Source organism: Mustela nivalis (assembly GCF_964662115.1).
Source record: "Mustela nivalis genome assembly, chromosome: 15".
Taxonomy (NCBI): Eukaryota; Metazoa; Chordata; class Mammalia; order Carnivora; family Mustelidae; genus Mustela; species Mustela nivalis.
The window spans coordinates 74,663,856-74,676,716 of NC_139034.1; the positions used below are offsets into that span (position 1 = coordinate 74,663,856).

Below are 12,861 nucleotides of genomic sequence, written 5' to 3' on the forward strand. Positions count from 1 at the left end.
CCCAGGACCCTACAATCAAGACCTAAGCCGAAGGCAGATGTTTGACCTGTGGAGTCAGCCGGGTTGCCCCCTTGCAGCAGTTTCTGAGCTTTCTCAAGTACTCATTACTACACTACTACTATTACTACAGCCCTACACCACTAGTGGCCCCTGCCGCCACCACCAGGAGAACGAGCCCCTGCCGAAATTGCTACTAATAGTGCTATTACCACTCGTAGGAACTACTACTGTTGTTGCCATGACTACAGAATACGAGCCTCTGCAGCCGCCAGCAACACTACCACCGAGTATGTCTCTACCGCCTCTGCAGCTGGCAGTAGTAGTAATACTACACGAAGTAGAGTATATATACATGGAGTGTAGTGCAGTGTAATACACGTAGGTAGCAGCCCACAACAGCGAGGAAACCCAGAAGCTCAGTCCAAACGCGGCCACAAGGGCCACCCTTTGAGAGCCGCCACCTTCAGCTTCTTCAGCCCTGGGCAGCAAACAGAAAGGAGAGAACCAGAGGCCGCAGAGGCAGGCCTGCTCCAGATACGATCCAGCACCAGACTCCAAGGACGCAGGTCCCTGCCCACGCCCAAGCAGACACGGTACATGGGCCCCAGGCACGTGCCCAGGCTCCGAGGCCGCGCAACAAGCCGACTCCACGGGCACTCTGCTCTGGAAGGTCAGCAGCCACATCTCCTCGGAAATGCCGCCCCCACCGGCCACAATAAACCCCAGCTTGTCACCCTGTGCATTTCGAATGGAGACCTATAGTGACGGCATAGAAACACCATCACTGGGACATCAGTACACAGGTCAAAGCCAGGCTGGGACAGCTTCAGGGTGTCCTGTCCCCTCTCCCACCCCCACCCCCGCCCCCAGACAGTCCCGCTGCTTTGCGTCTCCACCCGGCTTGTGATGACAAGCCACGGCAGATCTAGGTGCTGCTCGGTGTCCCAGGTATTTGCCCCCACCCTCTGGCCAACCCCCTTTGTCACCCAGGGCAACTTCACTCTCCCAGAACCACCCGTCCCCTGTCGGCTGACAGACTGGTTGGCTGCAGTTACACAGGGCAGGGATCACGCACCTCCCCACCGCTCTCCCATACAACAGAGCCTTTAACCAGACAAACCAGCCAGCCCACCCACCTCACGCCCAACAAAACACACTTAGGACAACTCACCGCCCTTCTCCACCTAAAACCACCTTTTCACGGCAACCGCAACTCCCGCCCCTACGACTCTCCTACACTCACAGGCCCATCAACATCCCTAGGGCAGGATGACCGTGCGACAGAGAGCGGGGCCAGCCAGGTGGAGCGGAGGCACCCTTCTAGCAGCCCACACAGCCCAGACCAGTAGGCGCTCACGGCTCTCACTGGCGCTGTGCCCGGGAGAACACGATTTTGCTGGATAAGCCTGACTGAGGCCCATCGGGCTAATGGAGTCACCGACCTCCTGGCTTTTTGCCTTCGCTTTTCCATTCCAGATCACTCCTAGAGTAGCTGCCGTGCCACGCTACCAAAGCTCCCCCTTCCAAGCAGCGATCCACGCCAATAGTCAGCGACAGGAAACCAGAATAGGGTGGGGCCCGAAGCCTCCAGAATTCATGGAGCCAGAGCTCCGCCACCGAGGGGGTTTTGGGCTGAGAGCACGTGTCCAGCTGGAAAGGGGGCAGCCCAGAGAACAAGGCACCCTTGAGAGCTCTAACCAGCTCTAGCCCAGACACAGGGCCTGGGGTTCTGATCCCCTGGAAAGGGAAACACAAGAAAACCTGCTTGGGGAAAGCATTTATCAGATTTGGCCTGGTCAAGTTCACTGTAATTTGCTAAACACCTAATAAACTGTTTCATGTTATTCTGGGCTCTGACCCAAATTCACTTCCTCCAAATCAGAGGGCACATATTCCTTGAGGTTGAGGAGTCTTCTCTGGGTCAAGGGCCACTCTTTTTTTTTTTTTAAGACTTTATTAATTTCTTTGACAGAGAGGGATACAGTGAGAGAGGGAACACAAGCAGGGGCAGTGGGAGAGGGAGAAGCAGGCTCCCCGCTGAGCAGAGAACCAGTTGCGGGGCTCGATCCCCAGAACCCTGAGCTCATGACCTGAGCCAAAGGCAGAGGCTTAACCATCTGAGCCAGCCAGGCAACGATCTCTCTTAGCATTTATAACATTTACTGAGAGCCAACAGCATCCTAACAGGGCATAAAACTTCTGGGCCCCATCCTCCAACAATACGGCCTTTGAATTCGTTAAAAGAACAATAGTAATGCCTCCCACCCCCCGACTATCCACCCATCCTGAAGATGAGCACAACGGCTGAGCCACGGGCATCACATTGCCTAGATGTGCGCTCTCCTCAGACATTGAAGTCACTTGCCTCTGTCCCCTAGTGTGCCGCCCACCTCAGTGCCCACCCACACGAGGAAAACAACACATGGGCCCATGAAAGCTTCTACCTCAATGAGCGTAAAAACTCCCAGAACTGCATAGGATTTCCAGTAACACTTTATGATGGCTTTCGTTAAAGAAGGCTTCCGTGCGTCTTTCTCAGCTCTGGAAACTTCTTTATCCCAGCACCTGCGGAGAAACACCAAGCGCGATGAGAAACAGCTCCTCTAACCAGAAGGCAGAACAGAGGAGGCGGCTGACGGGCCCCGGGGGGCTGCCTCCCTCCCCCTAGATAACTGTTTGCAGGCCCCCACCCCTACCATGAAAGACTCGTGGGGCGGAATCTGAAACACCAGAATAAACATGCCTTGAGGGGAAAAGTTCCAGTCTCAGGAAACAAGTCGCGGCCAAGCGTGGCTGGACTAACAGCGCCAGGCGCAGGCCAGGAAGCCAGACGGGCGCAGAGACGGCCTCCTCCGGCGAGACCGTCTCCGGGGACAGAGCCTGGCGTCCAGGGCCTTTGAGGCTGGCAAGCTCCACGCCACAAAAGCACAGGAAAGACAGGTCATCCCCGGAGCCACCAAAGGAGGCTAAGTCCAGGGACAGCCTAGGGGGAGGGCAGGGCACAACAGGAGGGAAGGAGGCTCCAGAAGGGTCTAGGGGAAGGCAGAAACCTTCTCAAACCATGAGACACACACTTAGGAGAAATTCTCACTCCTCCATACCCTTCTCCTTCCCGCCTGGGGCTTACCCTTGCAACTCCTCTCCCAGATGCTTGGAGCGATCTTCTGGAAGCACCGAATACATGTCATCTTCCTCTAACCTCCGTTTGTGCCCAATTTTAAACAAGGGGTTCAGCCACCTGTGAAGAATTAAGACAAATTAGGCATCTGTCTAATTAGAATCCCACATTCATGGGGTTAAAAAAAAAGTCTATAAAACAAAATAGCCTATGATTTCACTTCTGTGTAGAATCTAAAAACAATGGAAACAGATCCATAAATACAGAAAACAAACTGATGTTGTTGGGGTGGGGGGAGTGTGCAACATAGAGGGTTCGGGGAAGGGGGACAGGCTTCCAGTTACGGAGCACGACTAAGTCACAGGGAGGAAAGGTACAGCACAGGGAATCAAGTCAGCAGTGTTGTAATTGTGGTGTGTGGTGGCAGACGGCAGCCACAGCTGGGGCGAGCACAGCACAACCCACGGAGTTGACAAAGGGCAACATGGCACAGCTGAAATGAATGTGACATTGTAGGACAACTACATTTCAGTTTTTTGAAGGTCTACATTAGAGATACTGGGAGGGAATGAATACGTGCTTACACACATGCGTGCGCGCGCGCACACACACACACACGCAAACAAAGCTCTACCCACTGAGAAGTCCCAGAAGCAGGGACATACCAGAAGTAAAAAGTATACCCTATGACCCAGCAAGTGAACTACTGGGCATTTACCCCAAAGATGCAGATGTAGTGAAAAGAAGGGCCATCAGTACCCCAATGTTCATAGCGGCAATGGCCACGATAGCCAAAGTGTGGAAGCAGCCGAGTCGCCCTCCAACAGACGAACGGATAAAGAGGATGTGGTCTATATACACAATGGAATATTCCTCAGCCATCAGAAAGGATGGACACCCAGCTTTTCCATCAATGTGGACGGGACTGGAGGAGATTATGCTGAGTGAGAGAAGTCAAGCAGAGAAAGTCAATTATCATATGGTTTCACTTACTTGTGGAGCATAAGGAATAACATGGAGGACATTAGGAGAAGGAAAGGAAAAGGGAGTTGGGGGAAATCAGGAGGGGGAGACAAACCATGACAGACTGTGGACTCTGAGAAACAAACTGAGAGTTTTGGAGGGGAGGGGGTGGGGGGATGGTTGGCCGAGGGATGTGTATCAAGAGGAGGGCTCATATTGCGTGGAGCACGGGGTGTTCTACGCAAACAATGAATCTTGGAACATGACATCAAAAACTAATGATGTACTGTATGGTGACTAACATAACACAATAAAAAATAATATAGGAGTGCCTGGGTGGCTCAGTGGGTTAAAGCCTCAGCCTTCGGCTCAGGTCATGATCTCAGAGTCCTGGGATCGAGCCCTGCATCGGGTTCTCTGCTCAGTGGGGAGCCTGCTTCCTCTTCTCTCTGCCTGCCTCTCTGCCTACTTGTGGTCTGTCTCTGTCAAAGAAATAAATAAAAATCTTTTAAAATATATATATATACATATGTGTATGTATGTATGTATTCTGGGGCCTAAATCTTGGATTTTTTTTTTTTTTTAACCATACATAGTTTCAAAAAAAGCCATCCAGGCGCCTCTGTTGTTGCCCTTTTAAAGCCACCTAGTTCCTCCTTCCACTTTCAAATCCCGACAACCGCTAATCCATTTTCCGATGGAACTAGAGGGTATCATGCTTAGCGAAATAAGTCAAGCGGAGAAAGACATCTATCATATGATCTCCCTGATATGAGGAAGTGGAGATGCAACATGGGGGGTTAAGGGGGTAGGAGAAGAATCAATGAAACAAGATGGGATTGGGAGGGAGACAAACCATAAGTGACTCTTAATCTCACAAAATAAACTGAGGGTTGCTGCGGGGATGGGGGTTGGGAGAAGGGGCATGGGGTTATGGACATTGGGGAGGGTATGTGCTATGGTGAGTGCTGTGAAATGTGTAAACCTGGCAATGCACAGACCTGTACCCCTGGGGATACAAATATATATGTTTATAAAAAATAAAAAATTAAAAAACAAAACAAAAAAAACTCCCAAAGGTTACATATTGTATGATCTCATTTATATAACACTTTATTTGGAAAAATTTGTAGAAAAAAAGTTTTTCTTATGATGAGAACTCTTAAAAGCTACTCTTAGCAACTTTCAAATACACAATACAGAATTATTAACTATCGTCAGCATGTCATCCATGACATCACCGCGACTTAATTTTGTAACTAGATGTTTGAGCCTTTCGGCCCCCTTCACCCAGATCTGAGTACTTTCCTACCTTTCTTCCCTAAGTAAGGAACCAGGTCTCCTAAAAATGTCCGATTCCAAGGTTGGGGAGGTTTATGAGCACCCCTAACAATTAGCTTTCCTAACTGTAATTTAAATGCCTGACATTAACCTTTTGATTGCTGGGGCAGCCACTTCAAAGATGTCCGTCTCCAAGGAAGACATTACCAGCCATATGAAATAAAGAGCCAGGCCACCCAGACAGTAGCTAGTGGTCCCTCCTCTTTTAAGACGCTCACGTTCACCTAGATAACTGACCCTCTGGCCACTGGCTTTTCCATTCCTGGGCTTTAATTCCCTCTTACGTTTTAAATTCACCAATAAGGGGGCGCTTGGGTGGCTCAGTGGGTTAAAGCCTCTGCTTTCGGCTCAGGTCATGATCCCAGGGTCCTGGGATCGAGCCCCGCATCGGGCTCTCTGCTCCGCGAGAAGCCTGCTTCCTCCTCTCTCTGCCTGCCTCTCTGCTTACTTGTGATTTCTCTCTGTCAAATAAATAAATAAAATCTTTAAAAATAAATAAATAAATAAATAAATTCACCAATAAAGAGTGAACTCACGAAACTCCAGACACCCCACTCCTCGACAGAAGGAGTAAAGGCAGAAGCCCAGGGGCGCTTGGGTGGGTCCGTCGTTAAACGTGTCTGACTTCAGCTCTTGTCACAGTCCCAGAGTCCTGGGATCGAGCCCCGCATTGGGCTCCCTGCTCAGCGGGAAGCCTGCTTCTTCCTCTCCCACGCCCCCTGCTTGCATTCCTCTCTCACTGCCCCTCTCTCTGTGTCAAATAAATAAATAAATGAAATCTTTTTAAAGGCAGAAGCCCAGATCCCAGTGTGTGTGCATGCATGCTTGTGCCCCCAGCACCTGGCCCATGCGGGCCCCAGGCACGCTCCAGGCACGCCCTGCACCCTGTAGGACCCGTGAGTAATAGACCTTCTCTTTTCTAAAGTTCCCTAAAGGCCGTTGCTGAGACTTGACTTGCAACCCCAGGAAACCGCAAGAGCTGGTCTGGCCAATGGCATAGCTGCTAGAGCGAAATGCCTACGGGGGCCTGGTGCAAAGTGCCCCCAGGGGCGAGCAGGGTCCAAGTCATTCCTAGAGACAGCGCCTCTTCCACAGGCTGACACCAACACAGGACAGGCAGAGAGAAGTATAAGATGGGCCTGGAACATCGCACACCATAAAACAAGGAAGCACTCTGGGAATCACAAGGATGTGCCCGAAGGCCAGAGGAGACAGCTCGAAGGGCTCTAGCCAGACAAAGCCGGGATACTTCCAGCATCAAATAAATAAATAGCAATGAGCCACACCATTAAGGAACAGAAGAATCCGTGAATCCTTACTGCCACACAAACGGGAGGGACGGAAAATTCTAGAATGCAAATACAGAAGGAACCGCGGAATTAGGGAATGACTGATCAAGTTAAAACTCATGGGTCAACGCATGATGTGCACCACGGTATTTATATAATTTCAATGAGCTCTACAAGTTACTAATTATGAAAAGCAAACAACGGTACCAGAGATCCACAGAGCCCTACACAGATGGATTATATGTTCCGGAAATGACAATAATGAATGCAGAGACAGCCCAGCAGTAAACAGTATCTCACCGATGTTGCCAGTAAGGACATTCCAGAGGCCAGACGACAACCCGGGAAAGTAGACTCCTTCCTATTTCTCTTATTCAGGGCCTTATCCCCAGCACAATACCGAACACCAGCAATGAAGGGCAGCTCAGGAATGTTTTGCTGTTGTAACAATGAATTCCATGAATCACAAAGAAAGCAAAGAGAAACTGAGCTTCAGGTTTTGCTATGGTAGCTTGGTGCCTCTGAAGAACCCCAGGCCAGGAGGTGAAGGCTGGGCTCTAGCCCCAGCAACGGTACTGGGGACCCCGCGGTCCCGGACCGCTCCCCGCTCCAAGGTCAGGAGCTCCACGACTGGTCAGCCAACACCTCTGCATCTGTTTCCCTCCCAGACAAAAGCATCAATCCGTGTGAGCTTTCCCACCAAAGAGGTTTGAACCGTACCGGGTGGTTTTCCCTGTGGAAAACGCTGAGGCAGTTAGCAGTGGGATGCACCCAGATGATAACACTCTGCCCTGAAATTCTGCTGGCAGAGGACAAAATGCTCATCACTGGAGAAAAGGAAATCAAAACCCCAGTGAGACAGAACCTCACACACAGGAGCATAGTCACTATCAAAAAAGAAATACGTAACGAGTTTGGCGAGGGTGTGGCAGAGCCCTTGCCTGCGGCCATTGGGAAATGCAAAATGGTGCCACCGCCAAGGACAGACGTCACGATTCCACGTACTCGAGGTCCTTAGTCTAATGCAGACAGCATTAGAAACGGGGACGCCGTGCTTAATGAAACACTGATGCAAGATGAAAAGGGTCCCAGAGACGGGCTGCATAACAACATGAGCGAGCTTACCACCCCAACCGTGCACTTCTAAATGGTTAAGATGGTAAACCATATGTTATCTGTATTTTACCACCATTTTTTAGAAGTTAATGAGAAAAAAAATTCTGCCGGATGTGCTGTAGGTGAACCTCGACTGTGCCAACTTTCTCATTGTATGACCTTGAACTAGCCATCGGACCCCTCAGTACTGACCTCCAGCAAACAGGGAGAACACCACGTGAGGCTGCTCTGGTCCCTGCAAAGACCCACCAAATACCAGCCTTGACTACGACAAAGCTCTTAGGAAATCACATCACATTAGAGCCCCTTTAAAAGGCTCTAATAACTTAGATGAAGTCACTCAATTAAGAAAACTTCTTTTACCCCAGCTCTTGATTTAAAGACCCTCCCCACCCCCTTCAGTGCCCGAATCCCAAAAAGCCAGGCTGAGCGCCACAGACACCAACAAGGGGTTTTCTTTTTTTCTGACGGTTTTCTTTTCCATCCGATGGCGAGCCTACTTTGTGCTACCAGCTAGGTAAGGACCTGGACGTGTAGATCTGAGTCAAAGACCTCTGACTCCCAATGTACCCCCAGGGCTACTCAGTCGACAATTCCAGACCCCCGCCGAATGAGCCATCTTGCAACTCAGCTCTGCCCCAAGGTCCTTCCTTTCCCTCCCAGCTTCCTCGCTCTCCTTCCTGCCTCCTGCAGAGCCCTGAACACAGCAGGGACATTTCCTCCAGTCCCAGACTTGCAGGACTGTCAGCCCCTCGGGGCAACGACGACTCACATACCACTAGCCACCTGCATGACCAAACACAGAGCCTGGCTCGTCACAGAGCCTGGGCACAGGTGCACGGGAAGGCACCTGTTGCAAGGTCGGAACAGCACCCCCTGCAGGTGAGCTATCCTCAAAACGGGCCACTCCCCCAGCTCACTCGACTCCCTCCATCCCCCCTCCAAGCTGTGGACTCTGCAGAGGCTTCCGACCTCCACTGTGGAGCTTCCAGGGCTCACTGGCTGGCCTTCCTGTCTTCCTCCTCTCCTACCAGCTGACCCAACACCTCTTCGTCCTCGTGCTCCTCGTCTCCCCACACCTCCCCGCACCACCACCAACCCGAGACCGTACAACCATCACGCATGGATTACCGTCCTAATTCCCTTCTATAAAAAAAAAAATCTTTCACACAATTCAGTACCAGTAAGAAGAATCACGAGGAAGCCACTGCTCCTGCAGACCAGCCCCCAAGACTGGGAAGAGATTAAAGCACCACTGGCTGGAACTAGCAAGGACGAGACAAGCAGTGGGTGATGCCCTATGAAGTCATGAGAGCGAGCCCGGCCGGCGCTAGCCACATGATCCAACCATCCCCAAGATCCCCTTCTGAGCCCGAGAGTGCCTGGTGCTGCCTCTTCCCTGATTATCTGGCCAAGGGGCCGGTTCAGTGCAACAGGCACTTCTGTTTCCAAACTGTTGAACCACATCTCCCATAAAGGAGGACACTTTGTCCCCATAAAGGAAGCTCTTCCTTCCAAGCCACCACCTACAGTCTGGCCCCTGGCCCCAGCCCTCCCTCCCAACCCTCCCCAAAGCTCTCTGCAACTCCCGCCTTTGACTGGCAAACTGCCCTGTGCCCTCAGCTCTGCCCTCTAAGCAGAGCCCTGGCTGGCCCCTGGGGACACAGCTTCCTCGCAGCCTCGCAATGGCCCTGCAGTTTCCCAACTCCATTTTCTAGCCCCATGCTCTTCCTGTGCCCCCTAGCTGTCTACACCCCCCACACCTGCTATTACTGCTACATCAGACACATTCTGTCACTCTGTCATTCCTTGGGACTTCAGCAGAGCACGTTACCCCCACCAACTCCTTGCATCATTCTAAGTGATGTTCACACTGAACACAAAGAGCACCCCAAACCGCAGCTGCTCACATTCTTGATCCTTCTGGAACCTTCCTGCCTCTCAATCTTTTTTTTTATTTTTTAAGATTTTATTTATTTATTTGACAGAGAGAGACACAGCGAGAGGGAACACAAGCAGGGGGAGTGGGAGAGGGAGAAGCAGGCTTCCCAATGAACAGGGAGCCCGATGTGGGGCTCGATCCCAGGACCCTGGAATCATGACCTGAGCCCTGGCTCAATGACTGAGCCACCTAGGCGCCCCTGCCTCTCACTCCTCTTATGAACACATCAAGGATGGTCTTTCGGACCTCTGCGGGGGTCACTGATGGCTGTGCTACCTCACCTGACATCCCCTTACTCACTCTGCAAGCCAACGACTGGAGGGCAGCCTCGTGCTCCCTAGGGGACAGCTGTCCATCCCCGGCCTTCCAGTACCACCCAACTGCTGACAGCCAGGCCCCTCCCACCACACCCCAGTTTTCTACAGCAAAGCATCTACTTGTGGCCTCCTGTCGGACGCCAAGAGGCAGCCCCTCTAACTCCCACAATGGAACTCCCGACTTCCCTGCCGAACCTGTCTTCCCCCGCTCTGTAAGTGTCAACCTCAAAGAGCCCACCGCTCAGACCGGAAACCCAGTCGTCCCCGGATGCCTCCCTTCCCCTCAGCCAACCCATCAAGTCAACCCACCAGCTCGTCCCCCCGCGGACCTGCTGACCCCACCTGCCTGTCTCATTGAACCACAGCGGCTCACTGGCTCGCCTGCCCACACTCTTGGTTTCCGGGTCCTTCCACAGAAAAGCCAGAATGACTTCTTAAAAACACAAGGCCATGTGATTCCCGTGCAGCAGAATGATGCCCGACCTCCTCACGGGGTCACGTGTGCCGGGGCCCTCCCGGCTCACCGGCCGCATCTCCCACCCGGGCCCCCCCAGGTCAGTGTTCCGCCTGCGGTGGTCCCAAGTCCCTGCTGGCCGCTCCCTTTCCTGAGAACAAACACTCTTCCCCATTTGCTCCCACGATGGCACCTTCTCTTCTCTTCCAGGTCCCAAACTCCCGGTCACCCCCACAGCAAGGCCGAGGCTACCTGCTCTTCAAAAACCAAACACACCCCGATTCCCCACTTTGTTTCCCTCTTCTTTCTTTACCCCTTTACTACAGTTTATATGTTCAGAGAAAAAAAATCCACTTTTTCTGTCTCTCTCCCTTCTAGAACAAGAGCTCCATGAGGGCAGGACACCGTCTTTCTAGGGTATTCCCCGTGCCTGGCCCAGAGTGGGCCAGTCTGCACGGCTCTCCCCTGGGTAAGAAGCAGGGACAGAGGACACTCAGACACCCCTCTGTGAGCTCTGGTATGAAAGGGGAATGTGCAGGTCAGCCGAGGTCAGTAAATCATTCAACAAGTGCCCGAGCCCCAATTAAATAAGTCATTTATTGTTCAAAGGATGCATTTAAAAGCACTCTTAGCTGTGGCTAATTATTAGTCATTGGGTTAATTTTCCCTGGAGATTCTGCCCGCCTGTCACTGGGGGCTCCAAGGCAGAGCTGGGGGGACAAGGGGTGAAGGGAAGTGGGGTTCTCAGGGTCAAGGAGACCAAGAGCACGGCCTGGGGTGAGGGACAAAAGAGAGGCACACGGATCTCACGGTCAGACCCACACTAGCTCATTGGAACCCCTTCCCCCTAAAAGCAGGAGTTCTTAAGCTTGGCACTGCCGACCTTGGGCTGGACACATCTTAGGTACGGGGCCTGTCCTGTGTACTCTAGAATGGCCAGCAGCACCCCCGGATTCTACTGTCAAGATGCCAGTAGCATCTCCTCTTTCCAAGTTGTGACAACCAAAAATGTCTCCAGACATGGCCTGAGTGGCAAAAACCCTTGGGTCAGAACCATTGTCCTGAGCCTTTTCTCTTTCTAGAAAAGCCACTTCCCTTCAAATGTTGGCCTAGACAGTCACCACAGGGCATTGATAACAATCCCAGAGCCACCAAAACAAGAACGGTACAAACCCATTTCTCTGTTTGTTAGCCCAATTCCTCTCCAGGAGCTCACAGCCCAGGTCCAACAAGTAAGGGATTTATGTTGAAGACTGACAGTAGGATATGACAAGGGCGGTCATGAGCTCTGCAGAAGATCAACTTCTTGGCTTTTTTCAGGTCACTCACCAGTGACTGATCCCCTCTCCAGCATAGATTCTCAAAGTGGGCTCCCCAGACCGGCAGCATCAGCATCTCTGTTGGAAATGCAGACCTTCGGGTCCCATCGCAGACCCCTGAGTCAGAAGCTCTGGAGTGGGGCCAGCCCTCTGTACCCTACCAACTCCCGCAGGTGATGCAGACACAGGCTCAAGTTGGAGACTGTGCCATACAGTGCGCCTGGCATGACCATCAGGAGACTCTCATCTGGGACTTACACCAAGGGTCCTAACCCTGACCAAATATCAAAATCCCAATCTCAACCTGGAGAGTTTTAAAACCAAGACCAACAGATGGCAAAGCCCCATGCAATGGCTGAATCAGAGTAAGCCAAGATAGAACCCTACTGGTTGGTCTTTTCCAAAGGTCCACCAAGCCCAGCCAGTTCTAGTCATTGGCCAGATCCAGGAACCATTTGCACCATGACGAGTGGAAAGCATGGACAGCTGGAGGCCCTCAAAGGAGGTTTGGGAGGGTTACCAGGAAGAGACAAAGCTTTTGAGTAAAATTCAGGAGAATCATTTGGAGGAGACCAGGTGAGAAAGAGGAATTTTTCAGGAAAACAAAACCAGATATGCAAAGACCTACTGTCTAGGAACAGCAGGTTCAAAACTGCATGGGGTCTGGTGTGGTAATGGGGTAACCAAAGGTCTTATATTCCAAATGAACTTTATACTTTACCCTAAAAAAGGGAAACAGTACAAGTTTTCAAGCCACTTTGTTGATGATGGACTTTGGGAGATAAGGAAATCAGTCAGGAATGTGACTTGAAAGAAACATTAAAAAAGGGCAATAAGGAGCGCCTGGATGGCTCAGTGAGTTAAGCTTCCGCCTTTGGCTCAGGTCATGGTCCCAGGTCCTGGGATCAAGCCTGGCAATGTTCTCCTTGCTTGGCGGGGAGTGTGCTTCTCCCTCTGCCTCATGCTCCCCCTGCTTGTGCTTGCTCTCTCTCTCTCTCTCTG

The 12,861-nt window shown here is 51.7% G+C and overlaps 1 protein-coding gene across 4 annotated transcripts in view; it reads right to left on the bottom strand.

Annotated features, from left to right (window-relative positions):
• ABCC4 (ATP binding cassette subfamily C member 4 (PEL blood group)) overlaps window positions 1–12,861 on the bottom strand; it is a 246,336-nt gene that overhangs the window by 200,790 nt on the left and 32,685 nt on the right. For 3 of the 4 annotated variants that reach the window (XM_082700685.1, XM_082700688.1, XM_082700687.1), the window contains exons 2-3: window positions 3,128–3,238; window positions 2,445–2,565 (exon numbers count right to left, since the gene is read on the bottom strand). In XM_082700685.1, coding sequence (XP_082556811.1) covers window positions 2,445–2,565; window positions 3,128–3,238 — 232 coding nt within the window. Of the gene's footprint in view, window positions 1–2,444; window positions 2,566–3,127; window positions 3,239–10,853; window positions 10,975–12,861 lie in introns of those variants that run through there. The other variant, XM_082700686.1, reaches the window with a different exon arrangement.